Source organism: Furipterus horrens, unplaced genomic scaffold, assembly GCF_987537825.1.
Source record: "Furipterus horrens unplaced genomic scaffold, mFurHor1.1.pri manual_scaffold_2, whole genome shotgun sequence".
In the NCBI taxonomy this organism is placed as follows: domain Eukaryota; kingdom Metazoa; phylum Chordata; class Mammalia; order Chiroptera; family Furipteridae; genus Furipterus; species Furipterus horrens.
Genome location: NW_028327172.1, coordinates 119,696,247 through 119,723,858, shown reverse-complemented (window position 1 = coordinate 119,723,858; position 27,612 = coordinate 119,696,247). Strand labels below are relative to the sequence as shown.

At 38.6% G+C, this 27,612-nt stretch overlaps 2 protein-coding genes across 2 annotated transcripts in view; both read left to right on the top strand.

The window, feature by feature from the left end:
- Positions 1–7,315, top strand: part of SLC9B2 (solute carrier family 9 member B2) — a 49,522-nt gene extending 42,207 nt beyond the window's left edge. The window contains exons 10-12 of the mRNA XM_090266363.1: positions 249–357; positions 3,781–3,917; positions 6,873–7,315. Of these exons, the coding sequence (XP_090122489.1) occupies positions 249–357; positions 3,781–3,917; positions 6,873–7,094 (468 nt within the window). The 3' untranslated portion in view covers positions 7,095–7,315. The remainder of the gene's footprint in view (positions 1–248; positions 358–3,780; positions 3,918–6,872) is intronic.
- An 8,626-nt stretch (positions 7,316–15,941) lies between these two features.
- SLC9B1 (solute carrier family 9 member B1) overlaps positions 15,942–27,612 on the top strand; it is a 74,968-nt gene continuing 63,297 nt past the window's right edge. Inside the window, exons 1-3 of the mRNA XM_090266365.1 lie at positions 15,942–16,025; positions 22,109–22,202; positions 27,371–27,454. Of these exons, the coding sequence (XP_090122491.1) occupies positions 27,423–27,454 (32 nt within the window). The 5' untranslated portion in view covers positions 15,942–16,025; positions 22,109–22,202; positions 27,371–27,422. The remainder of the gene's footprint in view (positions 16,026–22,108; positions 22,203–27,370; positions 27,455–27,612) is intronic.

Sequence of the window (27,612 nt, the reverse complement as noted above, 5' to 3'; positions counted from 1 at the left end):
TGTATGACTATAATTAAGATCCATTTGCAAACCAGCACTAAAGTACCTCATATAATAACTGTGTTAGAAATATCTTTATGCAAGTTTTTGTTCTATCAAGCTAACCTCTTAATTTATAGACATCACAGAAATAAAGTCTATCTCAGCTCAAATTGACTCACACTTCAAATTAGTATAACACTTAGAACTGGTAACTTTACATAATAAAGATCTGTGTGTGTATGTATGTGTGTATGTGTTTCTTTTAGGCAGAGGTTGAAAAAATTATTTCAGTTGCCTGGGACATCTTTCAGCCCCTTCTCTTTGGACTGATTGGGGCAGAGGTATCTATCACATCTCTCAGACCAGAAACTGTAGGTAAGATTTTCAAAGTAGTACTTTGGTTAAAATCAACTCTTTTTATATTCAGTTGAAATATCTTTAGCAGGTATATGTTCCATGGTTCCCACTGTCACATTATGTAAAAACTTAATAATGATCTGTCTTCTAGAGTAGTTGGTTAGAAAATAATGTTTGTCAGTCTAAGACAGGGAATTTTATATCTTTCAAATTGTTCCTTGTAAAGAAAAGTAATACTGTTTACTACTATCAAAAAATACAGGCCTTAAAGTATTTTTTTGCAAGAATAAGAGTTTTCATCTAGTCTTGTTCTGATCAAGGGCCAGAATTTTAAAGATAACTAGTCAATTCAATAATATGTACCCATGGAATAGATATGTTTGTTCACTCATTGTTTTATTTACTTGTGCATTTAAAAACCATCATATTAAAACTCTCTTGATTCATAGCACTGTACTTAAAGTTTATGTGCACATATGTTCTCTATATTTCCTCCTTTTTTTTTTTTTTTTCATCACAATCATCTCTGTCCATCCTAGGGATCCCAGCTCCTGCTACCGCCTTCTGGATCTCACACATAGATTCTTTCCATACATCTTTAAATATACTTGTCATGTGCATACTTGTCAGTTTTCTCCCTTCAGAATTTAAACAGAGTCTCTCTTATCTTAAAATAATATCCTTCCATTCTAATACATGCTGCAACATGGATAAGCCTTGAGGACACAATACTAAGTGAAATAAGCCAGTCACAAAAAGACAAACACTATGATTTCCCTTATCTGATGTACCCAGAATAGTCAGATTCATAGAGACAGAAATTAAATGGTGGGTGCCAGGGTTTTGGGGGAGGGGGAAATGGAGAAGTCTTGTTTAATGGGTACAGAGTTTCAGTTTTGCAAGATGAAAAAGTTCTAGTGATTAGTTGCACAAAATTAGAATGTTTACCTTAATACTACTTAGCCGTACACTTAAAAATGTGTTAAGATGGCAAATTCTTTGTGGACTTTAACACAATTAAAAAATATTCTTTCTCCATTTCACTTCTCCCCTCACATGCTAATCTACCTCTCTCCTCTTTTCAAACTTTTCCAAAGAGGTAAGTAACCATACCTCCTTTTTCTATTTTAACTCTTATTCTTTTATTTAATATATTTCAGTCCAGCTTCTGCCCTATGACAAAACCAACCCTGCTCTGCCTGAGGTTATATTGCTAAACTCATTGAATACCTATCAGTCTTTATTTTATGTGAGCTCTCAGCAGCATTTGAGAGATCTTTAAAATACTTTTTACATTGAATTCTGAATCTTTATACTTTTCAGAGCCTTTGAGTCCTCCTTTACACTCACATATGTTGGCTTAAATACTGCTCTTCATCTAAGTTTTTCCTAAAGCCTCTATGCTACTTACTCTAAATAACATGTCTGAGTTCATCTACACTCAGTGTCATTGATTATGAACTATATACTTCCAAAATCTTTATCTCTAAATCAATATACAGGATGGGAAAAAAGTATGCATACAGTTCTCCATAGGGAATATAATACAATAATTAATAAATAATAGTACAAGGATAAACTCTGTATTTCACACACAACTGTGAAACTGCTTTGCCCCCACCCTGTATCCCATTACTAATTGGACATCACCCCTTGTGTAAGTCCTACAAAATTTCAAACTCAGTGTGTCAAACTTTCTCAGCATCCTCTCCTGAAACTTGTAATGTTCCCTCCTGGGAATGATACCATCTCTTGTATTGTGTAGTTTAGACAACAAATGCTTTTGAAAATTTACCAACCTGGGAAAAATACCCTTCAACAAAGAGCCACATAGCTTTTCTATAAAGAAAACATATTGCAGATTCACAATAGATCCCCCAGCAATGTCTGTCTGGTGTCATAGCATTTTGAACTTGAGACAGCTATTTATCCTTTCTGAATTTCATTTTTTTTAACTTAAAATGAGAAAAATTACCCCACAGGTTGTCAAGATTAAGTAAAGTAATTCATTAAAGGCTTACTACAAAATGTGGCACAGAGTAAACACTTAACAAATGTTACTTTTTTATTTATTTATCTATTTATTTTTATCTTTTATTTTTTGGTTTTTCAATTACAGTTGTCCCCAAATGTTACTTTTTTAAAAAATCACCCTATTATTTACCAGTCACCTTGGCTGTGCCTTTCTCAAATCCAGTAGCCTGCGGCAGCCCTTGTCACAATCCCTTATTCTACAAATCAGGGTGAACTCGCCTTTATTAACAAAGGATTCTAAAGGACTGAATGGAGTTCTGTAAATGTGAACCAAGGCTAATGGGCAGTCAGTGTGTAAACACCAGTATGGTAAAGTGCAGTAGAACGGCAGTGCCTGTTTTGATTGGTCAGTGCTCAGCCAGCTGTGTTCTGATTGGCTGCTTGCTTCCGTACTGGTTGGTAAATATTTTGACTACCACCTCTGGTCTTTAAACTCTGTAAAGATTTCTTAACCATTTTGATGGAAATACTGACCTTTCTTTCTTCTTGCTCTCTTACCAATATGTTTATACTGCACTTACCTTATAGTATATTAATTAGTTGTTTATGTTTCTGTCTTCCTCTGATTTTGAAGTTCATAGAAGCAAAGTCTGTACATTACATATTTTTGTGTACCTAGTACCTAGTCCAAATCCTCTTATGCACTGGTATCACTTAATAAATTTTTGTTGAAGAAACACATGGAAGAAAGTGTGCTTTTTGCTATAAAGCATCAAATCTCCTTTGTAGAAATTCAAGTATATTTAATTAATACCTCATTTTATTCTAAGGAAAATACCTTCTTTTAAACAAATAATATGATTGAACCAAAAGTAGGTTTACCATTATAATACGAATAAATAATACAATAATTAATAAATATTAATGAATTGTGCACCTGAAACCTGTATAATTTTGTTAACCAGTGTCACCCCAATAAACTCAGTAAAAAAACATGGTAAATTATCTGCCATCTTATGTAACAGAGTCCCATACTTCACCACAAAGTGACCTAAAGTCCAACCGTGTTTAGAGGAGAAATGTTTAATGACAGTGTATGAAGTTTTTGTGAACTGTGTTGTTAAGAGATATCCCAACATACTTACCAACCAACACATTTGTTAGTCATCTGCTCTAAGTGCTACATATAACAGTAGAGTGTATATGCTCCCTCCACACAAAAAACAATAATTGATAAATAATCAAAAATAAACCGTGTTTCATGTACTTTCAACTGTAAACCTCCTTTTGCCAGCTGCTGTACTGATATTTTGATAAATATGCCTAACTATTTTTGTCTTTTGAATTTTCAATAGATTTAGATTACCACTGTTGTTAGTATTTTTGATAGCATTTTGAATCAATAACTATGAAATTTGATTTCTCCCCCATATTTCATTTTGTCTAAATATTGAGTATTTCTTACAGGCCTTTGTGTTGCCACCCTGGGGATTGCAGTTTTGATACGAATTTTGACTACATTTCTGATGGTGTGTTTTGCTGGTTTTAACATAAAGGAAAAGATATTCATCTCTTTTGCATGGCTTCCCAAGGCCACAGTCCAGGTAATGATGGATAGGATGGCTTGGCATTTTAACTCCTATTTCTATTTGCTATCTTGAAATTTTGAATAAGAGGGCTTATTCAAATTTGGTGAAAATAAGTAATTGAAGTTTGAATTGTGAAAAGAGTTTGTACTAATTCACTCTTTACAAGTTTTATTTTTGGTATATTGATTCCTTAAATATGACAGTTCATTTAAATGTATTTAGATCACCAAGGTACATCAAAAATTCCAATAAGTCTCTACTAGGAGGCAGTAGCAGCAGGAGGAAAGAGTTGGAATTTTTATCTGTCAGAGTTCTCTAAATCCCCCAGTTGTTAATTCTTTTCATTTCATTATCTTCCAAGAAGAAAGAGAAACAAATAACATGGCTCATCTTAGGATTTGGAAATAGTTCAGTGTCAATATGATTGATGATTGGTTATGCTTGATCACAGTCTTTAGATATAAAGTAGAAAAATGTATTGACAATTCAGAAAATGCTTTACTGATTTTCTAGGTTATTAGTTGTATTAAATTTTTCAAACTAGGTGAATTGTCATTCACAATTCTCACCACATGACCCAAAATTTGTGCACTCTAATGAACAAGGCACTAACTGGTAGGTGCTTGAAATTATTGACCATAAATTTGGTAGAATGTCTATAATTGCTCATTAAATTAGCACTGTTTAGAGTAAGATTTGTTGTGAATGCAATATATTCCTGATTGTACTGTATATTTTCTAGAGTAATTATCCCAAATAAGATTTAACTCTTCCATCCTTGATTGTTTTGCAATTATTGAAGTATGCAAATTTATATTTCATGAAATAAAAATCAAATATTCTTAATTTAGGAAGCTTTGGAGGATGTATATGCTCTGTAACTATATGCTAGGTTTTATGTGGCTGTGGGCTTAGACATTATTCCAGAGAAGGTTATTTTTTTCCATTAGACTTTCAAAAGTGTCTGAGATATAATGACTAAGAATACTGGGAGATTAATCTAGTATAATAGGTGGAATAGTTTCTCCCTCAGTGTCTTTAGCTTCCACACTATTTCCTGTAACTTTAGTGGGTAAATATTAAAAGCATCACCCTATTAGATTTGATATGAAAGATTTATTTCTAAACATTAAAATTTTAAAGATGGCACCTTCCTATTATTAAAGCAAATTTTAAAGTACAGAGAAATTATCTAGGATGTGCTAAAGAATGTATGTTCTGTAAAAAATGTATTGTGTAAAATTTTCTTTTTTTCTCCTTTTGCCACAGCACAAGACTTCTTATATGTTTTTCTGTATTATTTGTTTTTCAAACTTTTTTGTTTATGCAATACTATGAAAATATTTTTTAAATCAGAACTCAGCATACATACAAACCCCCCAAAACACACACACATACACACAACGGAGAACTAAAAGAGAAATATACACCTGACCCTTGAATAATGTAGGGTATAGGAATGCCGACCTCCGCACAGTCGGAAATCTATGTACAACTTTTAACTCCCCCCAAACTCAGGCATCTCTCCCTATCAGAGGTGGATCGGTTCCAGGACCCACTCGTGGACAGCAAAATCTGAGGATGCTCAAGGCCTTGTATACAATGGTGTAGAACAATGCCTACATTCAGCCCTCTGCATATGCAGATTCCCAGCCACAGATGGAAAATGCTGTTTTTGCTCTATAGTTGGTTTAATCCATAGCACAAAACCTAGAGATACGGAGGGCCCACCATCTATTTATTGGGAAAAAAATCATATATAAGTGGGTCTTCACAGTTCAAACCCATGTTGTTCCAGGGTCAAATACATATAGCGCAATATACGTAATTCCTGCCAAGAATTTATGAAATGTTGGATCAGTTATGGTACCAGGTAACATGCAATAACAGGGAAGCCTCAGTAGAGGGACAAAATTAGATTGCTTTTTTCTTTCACACCAGCAGTCCACCAGGGCATTCCAGAGCTGGCAAGGTGACCACTGTCCTCAGCATGTGCACACTGATGTTTTCTCTTGTTTCACTGTCGTGGAGGCTAACGTGTTCTGTGGAATAAGGGAATAATCAGAGCGACTAATATATCATTTTCCCATGTGCACTAATATGGTATTTTGCCTCCAAAAGAAAATGAGAATTTTCATAAGATTTTCCAGTAGGTAAACTTTAAATGAAACATTTCACCAACTCCTGAGGCAAAGAGTAAACCAAATACCTAGTAAGATTAACTTCAAGTTTTGAAGGTGCTTATGATTTTCAAGTTTCATGATGTTTAAAAATTAGTTTTGACTCTAAAGCAATACATATTCTTATTTTTTTTATTTAAAAGTTCATCATCTTCCAGTGAGTATCACAGCATTTTTATCTGGTTCTTTCTTTTTATTTCTCTCTTTATTTTTAGCAAGAGGGGAAGGGAGAGAGAAAGAGAGGGAGAGAAGCATTGATGTGAGAGAGAAACTTTGATCGTTTGCCTTTCATATGCTCCCGACCAAGGACCAAACCCAACAAACTAGGCACATGCCCTGATAGGGAATCAAACCCATGAACTTTTGGTGCACAGGATGATGCTCCAACCAACTGAGCCACACCAGCCAGGACTCATCTTGTTCTTTCTTAAGTCCAAATTCCTAAACATGAAAGAATGAAATGACTGGTAACTTTCATCTTTATTCCAGAGAAAGTTAGTACATAGAATCATGTTGTAGTTCATTAATATCATGAGTCTGTGTTTTGAAATATATTTTCCTGATATTCTTGTAACTTTATGCAAATAGGTACATATGAATCATCATTCTTCCCCATGCAAGGGCAGGGACAGTTTTCAAACAATCCGAACCAAATTCAGTATACTTTGAAAGAAGACTAATAGAACTTTCTTGGTTGAGCAAAAGAACAAACAATTTGTTTAAAAATAATTCACCTTATACCTATGTTTTATCTTATCATGTTTCCAAATTTACCTTTAAACATTTATAGGCTGCTATAGGATCTGTAGCTTTGGACACAGCAAGATCACATGGAGATGAGCAGTTAGAAGAATACGGAATGGATGTGTTGACAGTGGCATTTCTGGCCATCCTCATCACAGCCCCAATTGGAAGTCTACTGATTGGTTTGCTTGGCCCCAGGATCCTCCAGAAAGCTGAGCATCAAAGTACAGATGAAGAAGTTCAAGGGGAGACTTCAGTACGACTTTAGAGGTGAAAAGAAAGAATGCTGAATACAATGATGACAAAGCTGCTAATAGGGGCTACTTGTGGCAACTAACAGAGGCTAATTTATCAAGATCGATAGTAAAATATGTAATGTTTAAGCTTCAAATGTAATAGAACCAAATGTGATTGTTTCTTTAAGTAACATTTGTAGTGGTGATGTTCTGCATCTTCAACCTGATCACTTTACCTTCTTTTTTTTTTCAAGCACCCTTCATCATATATCTTAATTTGTATGGGGACATATACACTTTAATGTACTGCCATAATTTAAAAAGCACATGGGAAAGACTAAGTTCATAATCCTGTTCTGCTAGTCACAGCTTCATGATTAGTGGTCACCTAGCCTCTCGTGTGTTGGGTTGGCGCCTCTTTTTTTTTTTTTTTAACTCCTCTGTTCTTTTTTGTTTTGAAATATCATAATCCAGTCCCTCATCAATTTCTACCCTCATTTTCCTTGCTAATATGCCTCCGCTCCATTTCTACTCCACTTATTATAACTGGTTTATCCCACCAAAATATGAAAGTACAAAAATATCTTCAATGGTTCTTCCTCTTGCAGCTATCTAGGTGACAGAAGACCTACCCTGCCTCCTAGCTGCTATACAGAGTTTCCCGTGCAGTGGCTCCTCTGAGTCTGCCTCCCCCTCCAGAGTGCCCTGTCCAGCCCTTTCTTATTTGTTTCAGGCTCTTCCTGTTCTTTAGGTGAGAGATAACTAATTTTCACCTCTATGCCAGCCTCATGAGTATCATATTAATCAAGGTAAGGTAAGCTGCTATAATGGAGAAACAAAAAAATACAGTACTTAAAAGAAAACAGACTTGTATTTCTCTGTCATGAAACTGGCTGGCTGGTTGATGCTGACTGGGTTACTCTGCTCATGAGGTAACTCAGAGACTTATGTCCTCCTGTCTGGAGGCTCTGCTGTGCCCCAACTTAGTACACAGTTTAAAGATGGATCTCTCCCAAGGCAAGCCATTTATTTTTAAGAAAGTGGACACACATCTCCCTTACATTCTATTGGTGATGACCACACCAGCTGTGAGGAGGCTTTGAAGCATTCACACTCCTGGGAGGAAGGAAAAAGCAGATTTGGGAATCAGGGGTACCACTGTGTTGAGAGTTACCATCACTTAGTAACATACTCTTGCATTTTAACAAGAGCTTTCTGAAGATGGTAATTTACACCAGAAGAGTGATTTCTGTGGCAATAATTTCAGACACTTGACATGCCAGCAGGAGATATATTGGAGAAAGACTTATCTGCACAGGTCACACTTTATCCCATTTACTCAACAGATGATCTTGCCTCTTGTCTATCACCCATAAGTTTCTGCTTCACTGTAGGTCAAGTCCTGCCTTGTTAGTGAGATAGTCACATTCAAATACAGTTGACAGCTTTTATCATATTGTTTGTACACATGAATAATTCATTACTTTCTTGTCATATCCCATCTAAACTCTTTAACCTAGAATTCAAAGTTCCATCTAATCTTGAAGTATATACTTAATATGTATTAAATGAATGGGTTATGAATATTCTAATCCCACTAAAATGATATGCATACAGCCTGTCCACTCCTCTCTTGTCATTCTATTACCATTCCAGCCCCTTCTACCATGACTTTCACCTCGGTTCAAAACTAGCTTTATTTGTATTAAGAAAAATAATATGAAGCCATAATAGGCTTTATTTTTATGTCAGCCTGACTCTGGTTACTCTATGGTTCCTATGATTCTGGTTACTGTATTCTCTTAGTGTGTATATTTTCAGTTTGGACAGAGTTTATACCAAGATTCAGATGGATCTTTCAAATTGAACTTCATTTTTAGATGTATCTTGGTGGTCACACCACAAACTTAATGCTCATCTGGTTCTCTACTTTCATAGGCTCTGAAACTAGATTCATTCAACAAATATTCACTGAAAGTCTTTGGTGGTCCAGGCACATCATCAAAACTTTCTGTCCTTACAGATCCGACAGTCTGACAGAGGAGACAGAAAGTAAGCAATAGACTGGAAAACACTATGAGTGATATTATGTGGGAAGTACAGGGGTACTAGGGAGCTCATAGCAGGAACATCCAACTAATGCAGGGGATGATGCGGTTTAGGCACAGCTTCAGAAAAAATAGGGTCTCAGCTAGGGTGTGTAGGATGATTGGGACTTAGAAAGCAAAAAGCATGTGAGGTAGTAGGGTATTTTAGTTAGTGCTGGTTCCCATTGTTCATGAGTAGTTTTTCTCCAAGTAACAGGCTTTGAATACTTATTAAGCTGTACAAAATACAGTTAGTATAAATAAATGAGAATGTTGTTATACATATTCGAGGACCCAAAGAAGAATCAGAAATGGAAATCTACAGAGTATAAAAATAGTAGAGCCCATTAAGCCACTATCAATAGCCTGTAGCATTTTTCAGAGCATGCAACAACTTTTTTGCTACCTCTACTCTGTGGACAGCTACCATTCAAATATCTATGACTCTGTATCCAGTATTGGCCTCTGCAGGGCTTACTATGTGAAGTTTCAGATTTGTCACCACCTTGTAAGTCACAGCTCTTGAGTTGTTTGGTGATCACCAAGTTAACTTGATACAGAGTATTGATCATGCCAACCAAACTTACTCTACCCCAACCACAGATGGAAACAATTACTCTTACATTCAGGTCCCTGAAAGAGGAGTATATGTGCTATATACACACTTCTGTCAGAGCACTCATAACCCCTTTTTGTTGTTTGTTTATATGTTTGTCCCCTATTAAATCAGTCAGTTAGGAGTGGAAGCCTTGTCTTGGTCATCTGTGAATCCTTGGCATTTTGCATAGGGCATGAAACACAGTAGGTATTTAATAAATGTTTATTGACTGAATCGGTGAAGGGATCCTCTTCCACTGTAGAAAACTGCCTGCCACATAACAGTTCAGATCTAAGTCTGCTTAGTCTGACTTAGTCAGCTCAGGCTGTGTAACAAAATACCATAGACTGAGTAGCATAAACAACATGTGAGTATTTTCTCACAGTTCTGGAGGCTGAAACACCAGCACAAGGGTGCTGATGAGAGCTGTCCTCCTGGCTTGCCCATGGCCTCCTTCTTGCTCTTCTTCTTGCTGGTGGGGAAGAGATGGGGATGAGGGAGAGTGGGCAAGTTCTCTTGTGTCTCTTCTTGTAAGAGTCCTCATCCCATTATCAAGGCCCTACCCATATGACCTCATCTAAACCTAATTATCTTCCAAAGGCCTCAACTCCAAATACTTCACATTGGAGGTTAGGGCTTCAAAATACAAACTGGCAAGGGTAGGGGGGAATGAGGAGGACGCAGTTCAGTCCAGAGCAGGGGTGTCATACTCCCAAGGATGGTTGTTAAACAGACACTGAAAATTCTTGTTATTCAATGTCCTTTTTTATTCCTACAACCAGTGCCATTCATACCCCATCTGAGAAGTATTTTTTAGATAGGCTGATAGGGTTTCAGACCTTTAAGTTATTCTCTCATTTCAGTATTTTCTCTTTAGTATTAATGCCAAATAACCTTGATTGGACTTAGGTGTCCTCAAAATTTCCTGTGCCATACACTTGCATTTGCAAACAATCTCATCCATTGCATTCTTTAAAAATAGTATTGATTAATTTTTATGATTATAAAATAATTTAATTGCAGAAGGTTTGGAACAGACAAATACAAGGAAAAAAACTGAAACTACTCTTAATGTAAGCACCCATTTTATTTTGATTCTTTTAAATTTTACTCTTGCTGTTCTGAGGGATGTCTTATTTTCAGAAAGATATATCTTCCACTGAATTAGCTGGGTGAAAATTAACATCAATATATACATTTGAGTTCTGTGAAGATACACAGATTGATGAATTTTTGTTTTATATAATGAATGTTAAGCCTTCCCCAAATTACTCAACTGGTAATGTTCAAATATTCATTTTGCAATAAATAAAACAAAAGTCCCTGCCATAATGGAGCTTACATGTTAAAATCCATTCATTTGCTCATTCAAATACACTTATAATATGTCTGCTATTTGTGAGGCATTATGTTAGATAGTGGGGAATACAGTGATGAACAAGATATTCAAGGGCTCTGTTTTTAATGTTACATGAGTTCTAGTATGTGGTTGACACTGTGGAATATAAATGTGAATAAGACAGGATACTTGCCTTTAAGAACCTTACAAGGAAAAAAGATATGCACAAATATTTGTAATCCAAATGAATGATTCACAAGTGTTCTCAAGGATCCAAGGTGGTGGCAGAGTGGGTGGATGTTACACTAACCTCCTCCCAGGGCCAAACTGGAATTATAACTAAAATATAGAGCAATCAACATAATAACCATTAGAAGACTAGTTGAAGAGAAGTCCTAAAACCAAGGATCTAGAGAAGAAGCCACATCAAGACTTATAGGAAGGGCAGAGACTCAAAAAAAAAAAAAGAAAAGAAAAGAAAAGGCTGGCCCCACTCCTATGGGCAGTAGCTAAAATTCCAGAGGGATATCTTAGCTGCAGAGGTTCTCCCTGAGAAGCCCCCAAGCCAGGTGCAACAGCCTAGAGCACCAGGGTCAGGAAGAGGTGCCCACATAAATCTGGCTGTGAAAATCAGCAGAGTCTGTCCACCTGGGAGAGATGAGAGTCTGCTAGAGGGACAGGTGCACTTTTAAAGAGCCAAAACACACAATATCTCATTTGTAGCCACTCACCCCGGGCTCTGGAGGAGGGAGGGCAGGGTAGATCAGACTCATGCTAAGAGAAACGGGTTTGTGGCTCTGGGGAGAGAATTAAGGGGACAGCTGCCAGGACCCCTGTGCTGACTCACTCACCCACATTGCACATGCAATCTTTCTTGAGTGGAGCACTCCCCTCCATATGACATCAGCCCCACCATCCAGACTTCCTGTTGCCCAGCCCTGTGGAGCTTCTACCATGCTGAGGAGTCAGCTGCCTGGGCCAAGGTGTGGAGCTCTGGGAAGACTCAGGGAGTGTCAGCAACTGAATTGTGTAGCTTTGGGGTGGGACCATTGCCCCCACTATTCCATGAAACTGACTGGTGCCTCCTCCGCACAGGAGATCCTCTAGCCTCACTCTTCAGGCTCCTGGAAGCCCCACCCTCCTGACTCTTGGTGGCTCCACCCTGCCAGGCTGGGCATAACCTGGACAGACTGAATCGTATGGCTCTGTGGCAGCGGCCACTCCCCGCAACTTCCTCCAAGCTTGATGAGCACCTCCCCCCTCCCAACTCCTGGCAGCCACGAAGTGCTGAGAGAGAGCTGCTGGCAGAATCTGGGACAGACTAAGTTGTGTGGCTCTAGGACAAGGAAAACTTTTTTCTTGCACACCCTACTGGTACAGAGTCCTCTCTTCAAATGACAAAATCTGGATCTGTTTGGGCCTGATAAACTCTGCTGGCCTCACTGTGATGACTTCCTGAGACCCCACCTGCCACAAAGGTGTGCAAGCACCCAGCTGGTGGCAGCTAGACTTGGTATGCCCTGGAACTTTTGCTGAGTGGCCTCAGACCCAGCACTGGTACCAGGTTTGAACCTGTATCAATTTGGTGAACACCACTCACCCCTACCTGGTGACTCACTGAGAATCTACCTCATACAACACAAATATCTCCAGAGGCTCTTTCAGTGACTAAGCCTAACAGGCAGCTGACAGGCAGAAGCAGATGGAGGTAGATCTTGGGATTCCTTGGGTCTTTTGCTGACCTGCCCCCAGGCCCAGTGATGGTAAAAGCCAGCCTTGGTGCACAGCTTCATCCTTCCCACACACACCCAGGCCCAACAGAGGGAGCCAAAAACTGTTGACTGCTTTATAGCTCCAATCAGGTTACCCAGGGCTGGTCACAGGCAGTGTCTGACACTGGCCTACACCAGTGTTCATCCCAAGAGGCACCAGAACAACACACCCAGTGGCCAGCTCAGACAACATCAGGGGAGGATCCAATTAGTTTCATAAGTGGCATATTCAAAGGGAGATCCCACAAGGCACCAGACCCTGCTGATGCAAATTCTGTCCCACATGTTCAGCACCTAAACAGCAGTTGTACACTGCAGTTGGGGTTGATCCTCACAGTCAGTCAGCCTGAGGGTTGATACCATGCATAAATGGGCCAATAGCAATCAAGACTCAATTACAACAGGACAGCCCACATAACCTACACAAGGGACATTCCTGGAGCACATAGTTCAGGTGATCAAGGAAACTACACTACTGGGTCCCACCGGACACCTACTACATAAGGGCACACTACCAAAAGGGGGAGTCATGACAGACCTACCTAATACATAGAAAACAAAAACAAAGAGGGAGCCAAAAGGGGGATACAAAGAAACATGCTCCAAATAAAAAAAGAAGAAGAAGGAAAAAAAAAAAAAAAAGGAGAAATCTCCATAAAAAGAGCTAAATGAAGTAGAGGCAAGCAATTTAGCAGATACAGAGTTCAAAGAATAGTTATGAGGCTGCTCAAGGAATTTAGTGAGAACCTCAACAAAGAGAAAGCAAGCGTAAGAAAAGAAAATACTGACCATCAAAAATAACCAGTCATAAATAAAGAATACACTTGAAATGAAGAATACATGAGAAGGAATAAACAGTAGGTTGGATGAAGCAGAGAATATAATCAGCAATTTGGAAGACAATGTAACAGAAGACAGAGCAAGAAAAACAACAAAAAGAATTTTTTTAAATGAGGATAGTTAAAGGACTTTTTGAATAACATGAAGTGTAACAACGTCCAGATAATAGGGGTATGAGAAGAAGAGAGAGAGCAAAGAATTGAGAACTTATTTGAAGAAATAATGACTAAAAACTTCCTTAACCTGGTAAAGGAAAAAAACACACAAGTCCAGGAAGCTCAGAGTCTCAAACAAGAAGGATGCAAAGAGGTCCACTCCAAGACATATCATAATTAAAATGGCAAAGTTTAAAGACAAAGAGAGAACCTTAAAAGCAGCAAGAGAAAGACAGTTAGTTACCTACAAGGGAGCTCCCATAAGACTATCAGCTGATTTCTCAATAAAAACATTTCAAGCCAGAAGGGATTGCCATAAAATACTCAAAATGATGAAAAGCTACAACCAAGACTACTTTACCAACTCCAAGCTAAATGAGTTTGTTACCACCAAACCAGTAATACAAGACACTTTAAAGGGTCTTCTAGAAGAAGGAGGAGAAAGAAATGTAGTTAAAAAAATAAAATGGCAATAAACATGTACCTATCAACAATCAGTTAAAATGTAAATGGCTTAAATGCTCAAATCAGAAGACATAGGGACCCTGGCTGGGTTGCTCAGTTGGTTGAAGTGTTATCCCATACACCAAAAGAGGCTGTATCTGGGACAGAGTAGTGATCTGGAGGCATCAGATGCCCCTCAAGATCCTCCTTCGCACCTCTACCATTTGTCTCTCCTCCCAATATGTTTGGGAAACTTCCTGCTTTTCCCTTTCTTACCATGAGAACAAAGAATTTCCTTATAATCACTAAGGAAATCACATAAGCCCTATAATCACAAAAGACCTTTTCTACTACAAAAACAGAGCAGAAAATAACTTTTAATCCTTGCTGAGCTAGGCACACCACGCTGAAGCTGAAAAGGGCTTATAATAAAATGAAAATTTCATATTTGGTCACCCATGAAAGAGTTGTAATTTGAATCAGACTTAAAATGATAAATAAGAAGAGCCCTGACTGGTGTGGCTCAGTTGGTTGAGTGCTGTCCCACCAAGAGAAAGGTCACCAGTTCAATTCCCAGTCAGGACACACGCCCAGGTCGCGGGCACAGTACCTGGTTGTGGTGCATATGAGAAGCAACCCATAAATGTTTTTCTCTCTCATGATGTTTCTCTCCCTCTCTTTCCCCTCATCCTCTTTCTCTAAAAATAAATAAATAAATAAATAAATAAATGTTTTTAATGAAGAGAACACCCCCAATAGATGGAATAACTAGGAAAAGACAGAGGCAGAAAGGAATACAGTGTGTGCAGAAGTAAAAATTGTTAGTCGTAGGAGGAAAAATTGATAGAAAAAGACAGTTTGTCTTTCTAAGAAGTTTGGGCTTTCTCCAATAAGTCGTTTTCATCTATATTTTAGGAAGCTGTGGATTCATTTAGAGAAACCTTATAGACCTCTATGCAACTGAGAATTCAAAGCTTCTGGGCCCTCCTTCAACCAGAGCGACTATGCCTTCTTTTGTTTTATATGAGGCTTTCCATGTAAAATTTCATGCGGAAAAAAAAAAACAAAGTCTATACTGATAATAGTATATTGAATGTTTACTTTGTAACAACCCCTGTTCCAGACACAAGTCATTTAACTCACAACAACACGTCCTTTACGGACGAGAAAGCTGAAGCTCGGGGAGGTAATGTATTTGCCTGAAGTCCCATAGCTATAAAGTAGCAGTGCTGAACTTTGAGCCCAGACAGTTTTGAGCACAGAGACTATGCTCTTTTATGGTATTTAAGCTGATTTAAGAAGAAACAAGATCTGACTTCTGACAAGTTATTTCTGGCACGTACAGCCACTGGCACTAGGTTTTGGCTAAAGGGCCCTGTCATCAACTATGTACCTGGACTTTTACAACCCAATAGATAAATACTCAAAAGAGACGTCAAAAGGGAAAGGTCGAATAGACCAAAACACACACCAGGCAGTCCAGGGGAGCCCCAAAACACTCGTGTCTGCAGGCGAGGGCAGCCACTTAAACGCGCGGCCACCACCAGCCCGGCCCCGACCCACAAGGCCCCGCCCACCGCCCGGGCCCCGCCCACCGCCCGGGCCCCGCCCCTCCACCCTCGCAGAGCCCAGGGTGCTGTGCACTAGTGCAACACGCGAGGTGCTAGCGGCGGTTGCTGGGCGTTAGAGCGGCACCAGGGGCAAAGGGGTATGCTGAAGGAATTGCAGGTACGGTCCATTTTTCTCCACTCCCTCCTTTCCCAGGTCCTTGGACACTAGCCCCTCCTCTGCTCCCAAGGCCATTCCCTTCCGGTAGCCCCAGGAGTGCCTTTCCTCACGCTTCATTTAAAGGGAGCAAACATCTGCTCCTTTGTCAGACTCGGGGGACACAGCCACAGACCTTTTCTCAGCCCCGTCCCCACCCCACGCCCCCCCCCCAAAAAAAATTTCTTTCTTCCCTCATCCCACATCTCACTTCATTATTCTCTCCTTTGCTCTTGTTTCTCATTTTACTTGCAAGGAAGAGGGGTCTGTCAGTCAAGACTGACTGCAAAATTAATGTTATTAAGCGCTGAGTATTGTACAAATGATGACTACCTGCAAACCTTTCACATGCTTCTCATAATTAGAGATGCATTCCCATCGTGGTTGCTGATGCTGGAAAGTCTCTCCTCCCTTCCCCCAGCGCCCCTCACCCCTGCCTGTTCCTGTTGGCTTTATCACAGTGGACAAGAACGTTAGATCATTGCTTTTAAAGGATGAAGGACAGTCGTCGCACACCTACGGTGTGTCAGGCATATCTTTGAGGAGTCTTTATAAGAGCCCTGAAAGCTCTGACAGGCCCCTGACATCCATCTAGGTGTGTCTTTTCTTATAGCCCATGAAAGATCAGATAAGGTGATGGAGAGTGGCAACTGGCATGAGTGTCACCGAGGCCACAGCCCACTTCATGATTTTCCACAGGTTACATAGAATCGTGATTTGTGCAACAGAAGCATAGAAAATTAACACTTATTACTGTCACACTTGAAGAATTAGTGCTCTCAAACATTTAGTCACTATGTGTCTCTGAAAAAAGCATTCCTATTTATGACTTTCTGTAAGTATAATTTTTATTGCTGTTTTTGTTGGTTGGTTGTCATGTGTCATGACCTCCTGCCCATTCCAGACAAAAGGAAAGAGGCAGGTGCAGTAATAGTAATATATAAAATAATGTTTTTATAACACTTCACATTTTGTACATTATTTTCATACTCATCCTGTTTATACCCTTCTATGAGATAGAGATGCCTAACAAAACTCCATTTTACTGAAGAGGAAACTGAACACTAAGATGGAACAGTACCTGGAACACAGTATAATGCACATTCAGTAAATGGTTGTTGAAGGTATAAATGGTTGAGATTCATAAAGAGCCATGTCTCATTTGCCTTTGTATTCTCTGGACCTAGACCTAAGTCTAGCAGTAGTAAACCCCTAAATGTGAGTTAGGTCAAGTGACTTACTCAGGGATAGGCATTCATGAAATATTTTTAGGGAACCTACTACTTTGTCAGGCATTATGAATACAATGGTAAGAAAGATTAAAAGTTCCTATTGCCATGGAGCTTAAACAGAAGAGAGAAAATAAACAAATAGACAATATATGAATAAGGAAATATTGGACAATGGTAAATATAATGAATAAGTAAAATAGTGTGAAGTGAGAGAGATTGGGGGAGGGGTTACTTTAGACTGAGTGGTTAGAGAAAGCCTCTCTGGAGAACTGACATTTTTCTGGGAACTCAGTTATATAAAAAAAAATTAAAACCAACCATGGAAATATTTGGGATCGGAACATTGCACAGAAGGAGAATTCCAATTGCAAAACCCCTAAGGTAGGAAAGTGCTTGGCTTTATCAAAGAACATTATAAAGATTGCTGTAGCAATGTTTTCAATGTAGAGGTGAGGGGAAAAAAAGAAGAGCATGAGGGGATGTTTGTACCACATACCAAATGAAAAAGACTAGGGAAGAAGATGTGTGTGGGAGGTAGAAGGGTATTTTTATTTTATTCATCTGGAGTTTGATATGCTCATTAGAAATCTAAAGTAAGTTCTGAGTCTTGACTTCTTCGTAAGGGACCAAAGGTACAAAGTTGAGAGTCATCTGCATGTAGGAAAAGCTACCTAGGAAAAATGTGTTCTCAGAGAGCATTCCATAGATTAGAGGTGAAGTAGAGGAAAAGAAGCAAGCAAAGGACATGGAGAAAGAGTAGCCACTGAAGTAGGAAGAAAACCCAAAGAGTGTGGTACTTAAAAGCCAAGACAACGATATTGAAAAATGCTGAGAGTAAAATAAGATCTGACCATTGGTTTAACACGTAGTAGTGATGTGCCTTGACAAGCACAATGAAAAGCAAATGTGATGTGAAGAAATGGACATAGCACTTATAGACATCTCAAGATATTTTTCTATGAAGAAGATCTGAAAATGGAGGTAATAATGGAATATATGGGGTCAAATAGTATTATTAAAGATAGGGATATGTAAGTTTATTTTCAGGGTAATAGGAGTGATCCAGTCAAGAGGGGGAAAATTATAGTATAAGAGAGAATATATATTTTAGGAGTGCAGCTTGTGAAAAAATGAGAGGAAATCGGATCCAGGGAATATGGAGAAATGTTATCTTGGGAACATGAAATTTATAGTAAAGAGAAAAGGGAAGAAAGGCAGCAGCTATAGGTAGCGATGCAGACACATGAGTAGATTTAGTAGTCAGAAGAGGAGAAAATTTCTGCTTCATATTTATTCTCTTTTCCTGAAATATGAAGTATGAGGCAAGATCAGTAAAGGGAGAGGAGGGGTGTTTGGATAAGAGCTTTAAGGAGTAAAGAGAAAATAGTCATTTCAGAGATAAACAACAGTCATACTTATCTTAGTCTGATCAGGTTACTATAACAAAAATGCCATAGACTGGTTGCTTTTAAACAACAGGAATTTGTTTCTCACAGTTCTAGAGGCAGGGAAGTCCAAGATCAAGATGCTGGCAAATTCAGTGTCTGGTGAGGGCCGATTCTTGGTTCACAGATGGCTGATAGGGGGAGGGGAGCTCTCGGGGTCCCTTTTACAAGAGCACCAAGTAAACTCTCATGACCTAGTCACCTACTAAAGGCCCTACTTCCGAATGCCATCACTATTCAAGGTAATATCTCATTAATGAGAACAAATACTAAATACTACCTAGGAATTTTAACAGTGGCAAAGTCGATTTGAATTGTAGTAGTAGTTTAGACAAGATTTGTATTGTCCTGATTCAATAATAATGCCAGCTAGGTATCATCTTTTAAAAAAATACTGATTTCATTTTAATGCTCTTCATAAAAAATATTCTCTTTGTGTATATAGGTCTTAAATTTATTTGTTCAGAAAGACATACTGAAGTTGTTTTTACTTCATGGTTTTTTGTGTAAACTCAAATAAAAGTTCTTTAGCCCTGACCAACTGGTTAGAGCATCATCGCATACACCAAGGCTGCAGGTTCGCTCTCTGGTCAGGGCACATACAGGAAGCAACCAATAAATGAATAAATAAGTGGAACAAAAATTCTCTCTCTCTCTCTCCCCCCTCTATCTCTCCCACCCCCCCTAAAATCAATAAATTATTATTTAAAAATTATTTATCTGAAAGGTAACAATAGTTCCAAAGATTCTAAAGCAGTACATACAAACACAAATACTGATGAATTTGCTTTACCTACCATTCATTTAATAAATAGATGTTAAGTGTCTATTATGTGTAGTGCCTAAGGGCATGTAATACATATTGAAACTCACCTGAATTAAAATTCCAGCTTTGCCACTTTCAATGGAAGGCAAATGTTTCAGTTAAGAATAGTTGAAACTTCCAGCCAAGATGGAGACCTAAACAGACACACTACATCTCTCTCCACAGCTAAGAAGGAATACAACTACCTCAAAACTAGAGACAACCAGAAGTTCCAGAAAATCAAGCTGCATGGAAGTCCAACAAACAAAGATATAAAGAAGAAATACTCATCCAGACAGATAGGAGGGTGGAACTAGGGCAGGGAGGACACGGTGTGGCAGCAGTGGCAGCAGTGGCAGCAGCAGCAGGCTGTCAGGAAGTGCAGTCAAACATTTAAAAAAGTCAAGAGAGACACCTGGGAAGCACTCCCAGCAACACACCAGACCACAAAGCTCACAGTTCCATCACCAGGGAAAATAAAGCCTCATTGCTTCTGACTGTGAAAACCAGTGGGGATGGGGTGGAGGAAGAAACTGCCTGTCTCTCAGTAGAGTCCGCTTGTTTAAAGGGCCCCCACAGTCCTAGAACATCCACAGACCCTCCCACTCTGGGAACAATGACCAGGGCAATAGCTAGGGAGGCGCCAGTCCCATATGGAAGTGGGAGAAGCGCCTGGAAAAGGGGCGAGTGCTAAGCAAGTGGCATTGTTCTCTCTCAGACCTCTCCCCCACACACAGCACCACAACGTGGTGAAATGGGTCAACCTGTACTAACGAATGTTAAGACTCCCCACCTTACAATGTAACAGGTGTGACAGCTCTACCTAAGACACAGAGGCAGACAAACACAGGAGCCTGTCAAGATGAGGAGACAGAGAAGTATGGCCCAAAAGAGGGAACGGATCAAGGTTCCAGTGGGAGAACTAAGCGATGAAGGGATAGCCAATCTAAACAATGAGGAGATAGCCAACCTAACAGATGCAGAGTTCAAAACGCTGGTGATAAAGATGCTCATAGACTTGACAGATATCCTTAAGTATGGCAGACACATAAGAGGTGAAGGCTATGCTAAATGAAATGAAGGAAAATCCACACAAAACCAATGGTGAAGAGAAGGAAACCGGGGTTCAAATCAATGATTTGGAACACAAGGAAGAAAAAAAAAAACAATCAACCAGTACAAAATGAGGAAACAAGAATTGAAAAAACTGAGGAGAGGCTTAGGAACCTCTGGGACATTAAATGCACCAACATCCGAATCATAGGGGTGCCAGAAGGAGAAGAGGAAGAGCAAGAAATTGAAAGCTTACGTAAAAAAATGATGGAGGAAAACTTCTCAAATTTGGCGAAGGAAATAGACATACAAGTCCAGGAAACCCAGAGAGTTCCAAAGAAGCTAGACCCAAAGAGGACCACACCAAGACACATCATAATTAAAATGTCAACGGTTCAAGATAAAGAGAGAATCTTAAAAGCAGCAAGAGAAAAGAAGAGAGTTACCTACAAAAGGGTGCCTATAAAATATACTTTAAAAAAATAATAGTTGGTACTTAACTGTGTGTATTATGATTTTTGAAAGCAATATCACAGTTATTGTGTGTCCAATTGTTAATGCTGCCATCAAATTTAATTGGTATTTCTAAAATCTGTAGTTATGGAGGGGATATGAAAAATGATTTTTACGTATTTAGTTAAGTCACAAAGTGAATCATCCACATTTCAAGGACTAAGTATTGGCTATTAATATTTGCTGAATGATATGTGGTGGAGTCACTAGATGTCACTGTTGCATAGCATTGCTCCAAAAAGAATAACCCCTAAATACAGACCTTAGATCATCTGACATCCTTCCCCTGACACCATTTTATAGGTTTGGAATTGAAGTACAGAGAAGTGAAGTGACAAGAAATTTACTTAATATAAGAGCATATTCAAAGCACAGAGCGTAGTTTGCCCCAGTTTTCACAGTACCACATTGTCCGTTATTAATATGTGCCATCACATTCTAATAAAGCTGGTGAAAAGTTTCTAAATCCATCAAAATTTTTCATGACTTTAAAAGAAAAGGTTATATATGATTATAATGCTGCATACTTATAATAAAAATTATCAGTTCAGTACCATAGCTTTTGCTATGATCTATACAAACATCTCACTTTATTCCCATAATTGCAAGATATATATGTATGTATGTGTGCTTATGTACATATGTATGTATGTATGTATACTCTGACTCATTCCAAAAGGATTTTAAGAATGTTACTGAAATAAATATAGCATAAAATTCTTCAAAACTGAGGTGATCATAAATATAAGATACTGCAATATAAACCAGTATGAAGTATTCTTTTTGTTAGTATACAAAAATGACCCCACAATTTCCAGTAAACTTAGATTTGGTTGGCTATTCTCAAATTTGATTCCGCTTTCTCTAGCTGTGAGCATGAAGTAAGAAAAATAGATGGTACTATGCCCATTAAAAGATGATGAGATATTGTAATTTACCCAAGATCATACAACCAGTTTATTTCTGATTTTAAAGCCTCCATTCTTTCCATTTTGCTAGCTATCCAGACATCTAATAAGAAGACTCCTCACAAGATACAGTCACTGTAACTCTTAAATACCTGGATTACCACTATTACTTCTGAATTATACAGGTAGGCTTTTGTTTATATCAAATTGTTTAAATATATCTTATTGATTATGTTGTTACAGTAGTCCCAGTTTCTTTTCCCTTTGCTCCCCTCTTCTCAGTACCCCTCTTCCCTCGAGCAATCCCACCCCTCTTAGTTCATGTCCATGGGTCATGCATATAAGTTCTTTGGCTTCACCCTTTCCTATATTATTTTTAACTTCCCCCTGTCTATTTTGTACCAACCAATTATGCTTCTTAGTCCCTGCACCATTTCCCCATTTCTCCCTCTTCCCACTTCTAGATGATAACCCTCCAAATGATCCCCATACCTATAATTCTGTTCCTATTCTGGTTTGCTTAGTTGGATTCTGTTTTTATTTTTTAGATTCTGTTGTTGACAGTTGTGAGCTTGTTGTCATTTTAGTGTTCATAATTTTCATCTTTTCTTAAGCAACTCCCTTTGACATTTTATATAATAATAGCTTGGTGATGATGAGCTCCTTTAGCTTTATCTTGTCTGGAAAGCACTTGATCTGCCCTTCCATTCTAAATAATAGCTTTGCTGGATATAGTAGTCTTGGTTGTAGGTCCTTGCTTTCCATCACATTGAATACTTCTTGCCAGTCTTTTCTTGCCTATAAAGTTTCTTTTGAGAACTCAGCTGATAGTCTTATAGGCACCCCTTTGGAGGTAACTCACTGCTTTTTTCTTGCTGCTTTTAAGATTCTCTCTTTATCTTGAACCTTTGGAATTTTAATTATGATGTGTCTTGGTGTGGTCCTCTTTGAGTCTAGCTCCTTTGGGACTCTCTGGGCTTCCTGGACTTATATGTCTATTTCCTTCACCAAATGTTGGAGTTTTCCTTCATTACTTTTTCACATAAGCTTTCAATTTCTTGCTCTTCCTCTTCTCCTCTGGCATCCCTATGATTCAGATGTTCCTGAGTCCCTCCTTATTTTTTTCAATTCTTGTTTCCTCATTTTGTACTAGTTGACTGTTTTTTTTCTTCCTTATGTTCCAAATCATTGATTTGAACCCAAGTTTCCTTCTCTTCACCATTGGTTTTGTGTGGATTTTCCTTCATTTCATTTAGCATAGCCTTCACTTCTTACCTTATGTGTTTGCCATACTTAAGGATATCTGTCAAGTCTATGAGCATCTTTATCAGCAGCGTTTTGAACTCTGCATCTGCTAGGTTGGCTATCTCTTCATCGCTTAGTTCTCCCACTGGAACCTTGATCTGTTCCCTCATTTGGGTCATACTTCTCTGTCTCCTCATCTTGACAGGCTCCTGTGTTTGTTTGCCTCTGTGTCTTAGGTAAAGCTGTCATACCTGTTACATTGCAGAGCCTTAGGTATTTGTCAGTACAGGGCGATCTGTTTTACCATGTTGTGGTGCTGTTTGGGGGAGAGGGGTCTGAGAGAGAACAATGTCACTTGCTCAGCACTCGCCCCTTTTCCAGGCACTTCTCCCACTCTGTATGGGACTGGCACCTCTCTAGCAGTTTCCCTGGCCATTGTTCCCAGAGTGGGAGGGTCTGTGGATGTTCTAGGACTATGGGGACCCTTCAAACAAGCAGACTCTGCTGAGAGACAGGCAATTTCTTCCTCCGTCCCAACCCCCACTGGTTTTCACAGTCAGAAGCAATGAGGCTTTATTGTCCCTGGGTCTGGAACCATGAGCTGTGTGGTCTGGTCTGGTGCTGGGAGTGAACCCCAGGTGTCCCTCTCGACCTTTTTAAATGTTTGACTGTGGTTTCTGCCAGCCTGAGGCTGCCACTGCTACCACCACTGCTGCTGCCACCACTTCTCATTTTTTCCACCCCGGTTCTGCCCCTCCTACCTGTCTGAATGAATATATCTTCTTTATATCTTTGTTCGTTGGACTTCCATGCAGCCTGATTTTCTGGAACTTCTGGTTGTCTCTAGTTTTGAGGTAGTTCTATTCCTTCTTAACTGTGGAGGGAGATGCAGTATGTCTGTCTAGGCCTCCATCTTGGCCAGAAGTCTGTTTATATCAAATTTATTTCAAATAATTTCACAGACCTGTTGACAAGGTGTTTTTCTGTCAAGAAATTGAGCTCTTAAAATGAGTTGTTCAGATAAAGATAAAATTTGAGTTTAATTCTAACTATAGTACCTTCGAATGTGACCTTATTTGGAGAGATGGTCTTTACAGAGGTAATTGAGTTAAAATGAGACTATTTTTATGGGCTTAATCCAATATGACTAGTGTCCTTATAAAAAGGGGAAATTTGGAGACAGACACCTATGTAAGGGAAACCATCTGAAGAGGAAAGCAGAAATTGAGGTGACACTTTACAAGCCATGGAATTCCAAATATGCCAACCGATACCAGAAGCTAGGAAAGCTGCACAGAACAGATTCTGTCACTACCCCATGAAGGAGGTCACCTTGTCATCCTGGCTTAAATATGTTGCCTCCAGAGCTGTGAAACAATAAATTACAATTGATTTTTTTAAGTTTAATTTATCTTTATTTTAAATTAAAAATTTATATTAAGGAAATAGGCATTTTAAAAATTAGATAAGAGAGTAAGAGGTGTCCAGGGAAAGAAAGAAGTCCAAAGGAAGCTAGAGATAAGGAGACACATAGGTGAAGGAAAAAATGGACAGGCATGGTATTAAAAAAGAGGGAAACGGATAATGGGGAGAGAGCTGTGACCCTTTATTGTGCCTAGCTTGCTTCCGATCCCTACATCACTAAAGTATCTGTTTTTTCTTCTTAACTTCCTCCATTGAAATTGTACCCCAAAATCTATCATAATCAAGTTCCTAGTTCTTCAAAAGCTTCCACTCTTTACGTTTTTGTATTATAGGAGTAGAACCTTTTCCTAAGTTGTCCTATTGATTCTTTATATGTCTTTGCAGCATAATTATTAAGGATCTTATTCATTCTATAATTTGCTTCCTTTTTCTTACTCTTAGTTTTTCAAATGCATCTCTTACTCTTCTACCAAAGATGCCTTTCTTGTTGAACATGCAGAATGTTTTCATTTTTGTTGTCATTTTGATTATATGACATTGTTTTATTCTCAGTTCACTCAGTGTTTATTCCAAAAATATTTATTGAGTACCTACCTGTACTAGCTACTATTTGGATCAAGGGTAAAACCAGAACGAATTCCTTCTCTGATGGAACTCCACAGGCTTCCAATTCCATCCAAGATGGACTAGGCTTACTATAACCTCTTTTCCACTGCTCATAATCAAAAACTCTAGATAAAACGCGAAGAACAATGACCTGAGGTCTCAAATGTAACTAAAAGCAGGTGGATTGTGAAGAAGAGTCAAAACTACAGATGTGAATTTTTCTTGTGCTTGCATCTTTGACCAGAATGAAAGCAGGCACCAGTCATGCCACTGTGTAAGGACAGCACAGGAGGAAAAAACTATAATAGAAACCTATTTTTTGGCCTGAAAATCTGGGGGAATGGATCCTATATTCCACAGAAAGTGTGAGGAATCCTTGTTATTGTTTTCCTTTTGCAGCTTTTCCCAAAGGGCAAGGCCTGTCTCTGGCATTACAGGCAGTTAAAACTCAGAGAAAAATCCCATCTGACCAGAGAAACCAGGAAAAGAGACCTTGAGATACAGAGAGTGGAGTGGTATAGGGATGCAGGTGCAGAAGAGGAGAAGGCTGGAAAAAGGAGCTCCTTTATATGGAACTTAACCAGGTGTCTTGGGTCACGTACAGCTGTGCATGCATGAGACAGGCCCAAAGCAGCATAGCAGTGGCTTTAAGAACTGGAGTAGAATCAAAAGAAAACAAACAAACAATTTTAAAAAAACACTGTTCGAGTGACAGGCTAGGCAGTATAACAAAGGCTTTGTTCAATGCCCAGAGAAAGTTAAGAAAAATCTTATGTCTACACTTATCCCAATTGATTGCCTACTAAACAAACAAAAAATAAATATTCCTCAGAGGACTTTTAGCAGGATCCAGTATCTGCATAAAAAATGTATAGAATATGCTCCAGAAGTATTTGACCTATAAAAAAACAAGGAAATGGTTGTGTTAAGGGGGATATAATCAACAGATGCCAACACAAAGTAACACAGATTTTGAAATTAATTTAACATCTTTGGATGTTAAAGCAGCTTTTATAAGTATGTTTTATGTGGTAAAGCTAAGCATAATTATAATGAATGGGAAGATATGCATTCACAACAGAAAATAAAAACAGTAAAGAAAAGCAAATAAATTTTGAACTAAAAAATTCACTTAATAGCAAAATGGAAATGAATGAGGAAAGAATCAGTGAACTTGATGGTTAACATATAGAAACTATCCAACCTGAAGAACAGAGTGTAAAGAGATTGAAAAATAAAATAAATATGGCCTCAAGGGCCTGTGAAATACTACTATGGAGTCTACAGCCTAATGAGACAAGCACATTAAACAATCACTCTAATGAATATATAATTGCAGACATTAATATTCTGAAGAAAACAATCAAGGTTCTATATGAGCATATAAAAACTAGACCCGACTTAGCCTAGGGGCAGACAAGGTGTCTCATAAATCTTCTCTGAGGATATGGTCCTTGAGCTGTATCCCTCAGGAGTTAACCAAATGAAGGAGAGATTTGTGGTGGACAGTGTTTCAATTAGAAGGAAAAACAACTGTTACTCCCCTGGAGAAGGAACCTGGCAATTTTGAAGACCTAGAAAAAGTTAGAGTGGCTAAGTGATTAAAAAAAAAAAAAAGGAAATGGTATGGAATTAAGCTAGAGAGGGAGCCAAGGACCATATTGTGCAGAATCATGTAGGTCATTTCAATGGACCAAATGTTTGTATCCCCCCAAATTTCATGTGTTGAAATATTAACTACCAATGAGATGGTATTAGGATGTGAGACCTTTGGGAGGTAATTAGGTCATGAGGGTAGAGTCCCTATAAAGGGATGTGTACCCTTATATAAGGGACGCAGAGAGCCCACTAGCTATCTTTTTGCTATGTGAGGATACAACAAGAAGTCAGCAGTCTGCAACCAGGAAGGAGCCTTCAACAGAACCCAACCATTCTGAGATGCTGATCTCAGACGTTCAACCTTAAAAACTGTGAAGAATAAATTTATATTGTTGATAAAGCTACCCAGTTATGGTACTTTGTTATAGTAGTGTGAACTAAGACAGTTATGTTCAATACTTTTGTCTCTTTTCTAAAGTCAGTGAGGAGCATTGGGGCACTCAACCGGTGGACTGGTAAAGGACTGAGAGATGGAACCTTTGGATTCACCAACTTGTAGCAGGTAAGAAGGATGAGGCTATCTGCTGGCGACAAGGAAAGAATAAGAAGATGGCAGTGGAGAAGAAATGAGAGAGTGGTTTAGCAAGAGCCAAAAGAATAATGTTCCGTTGTGTCATATGGTCAACTGGAGGTTATTTATTACTTTAGCTAGAATTTTTT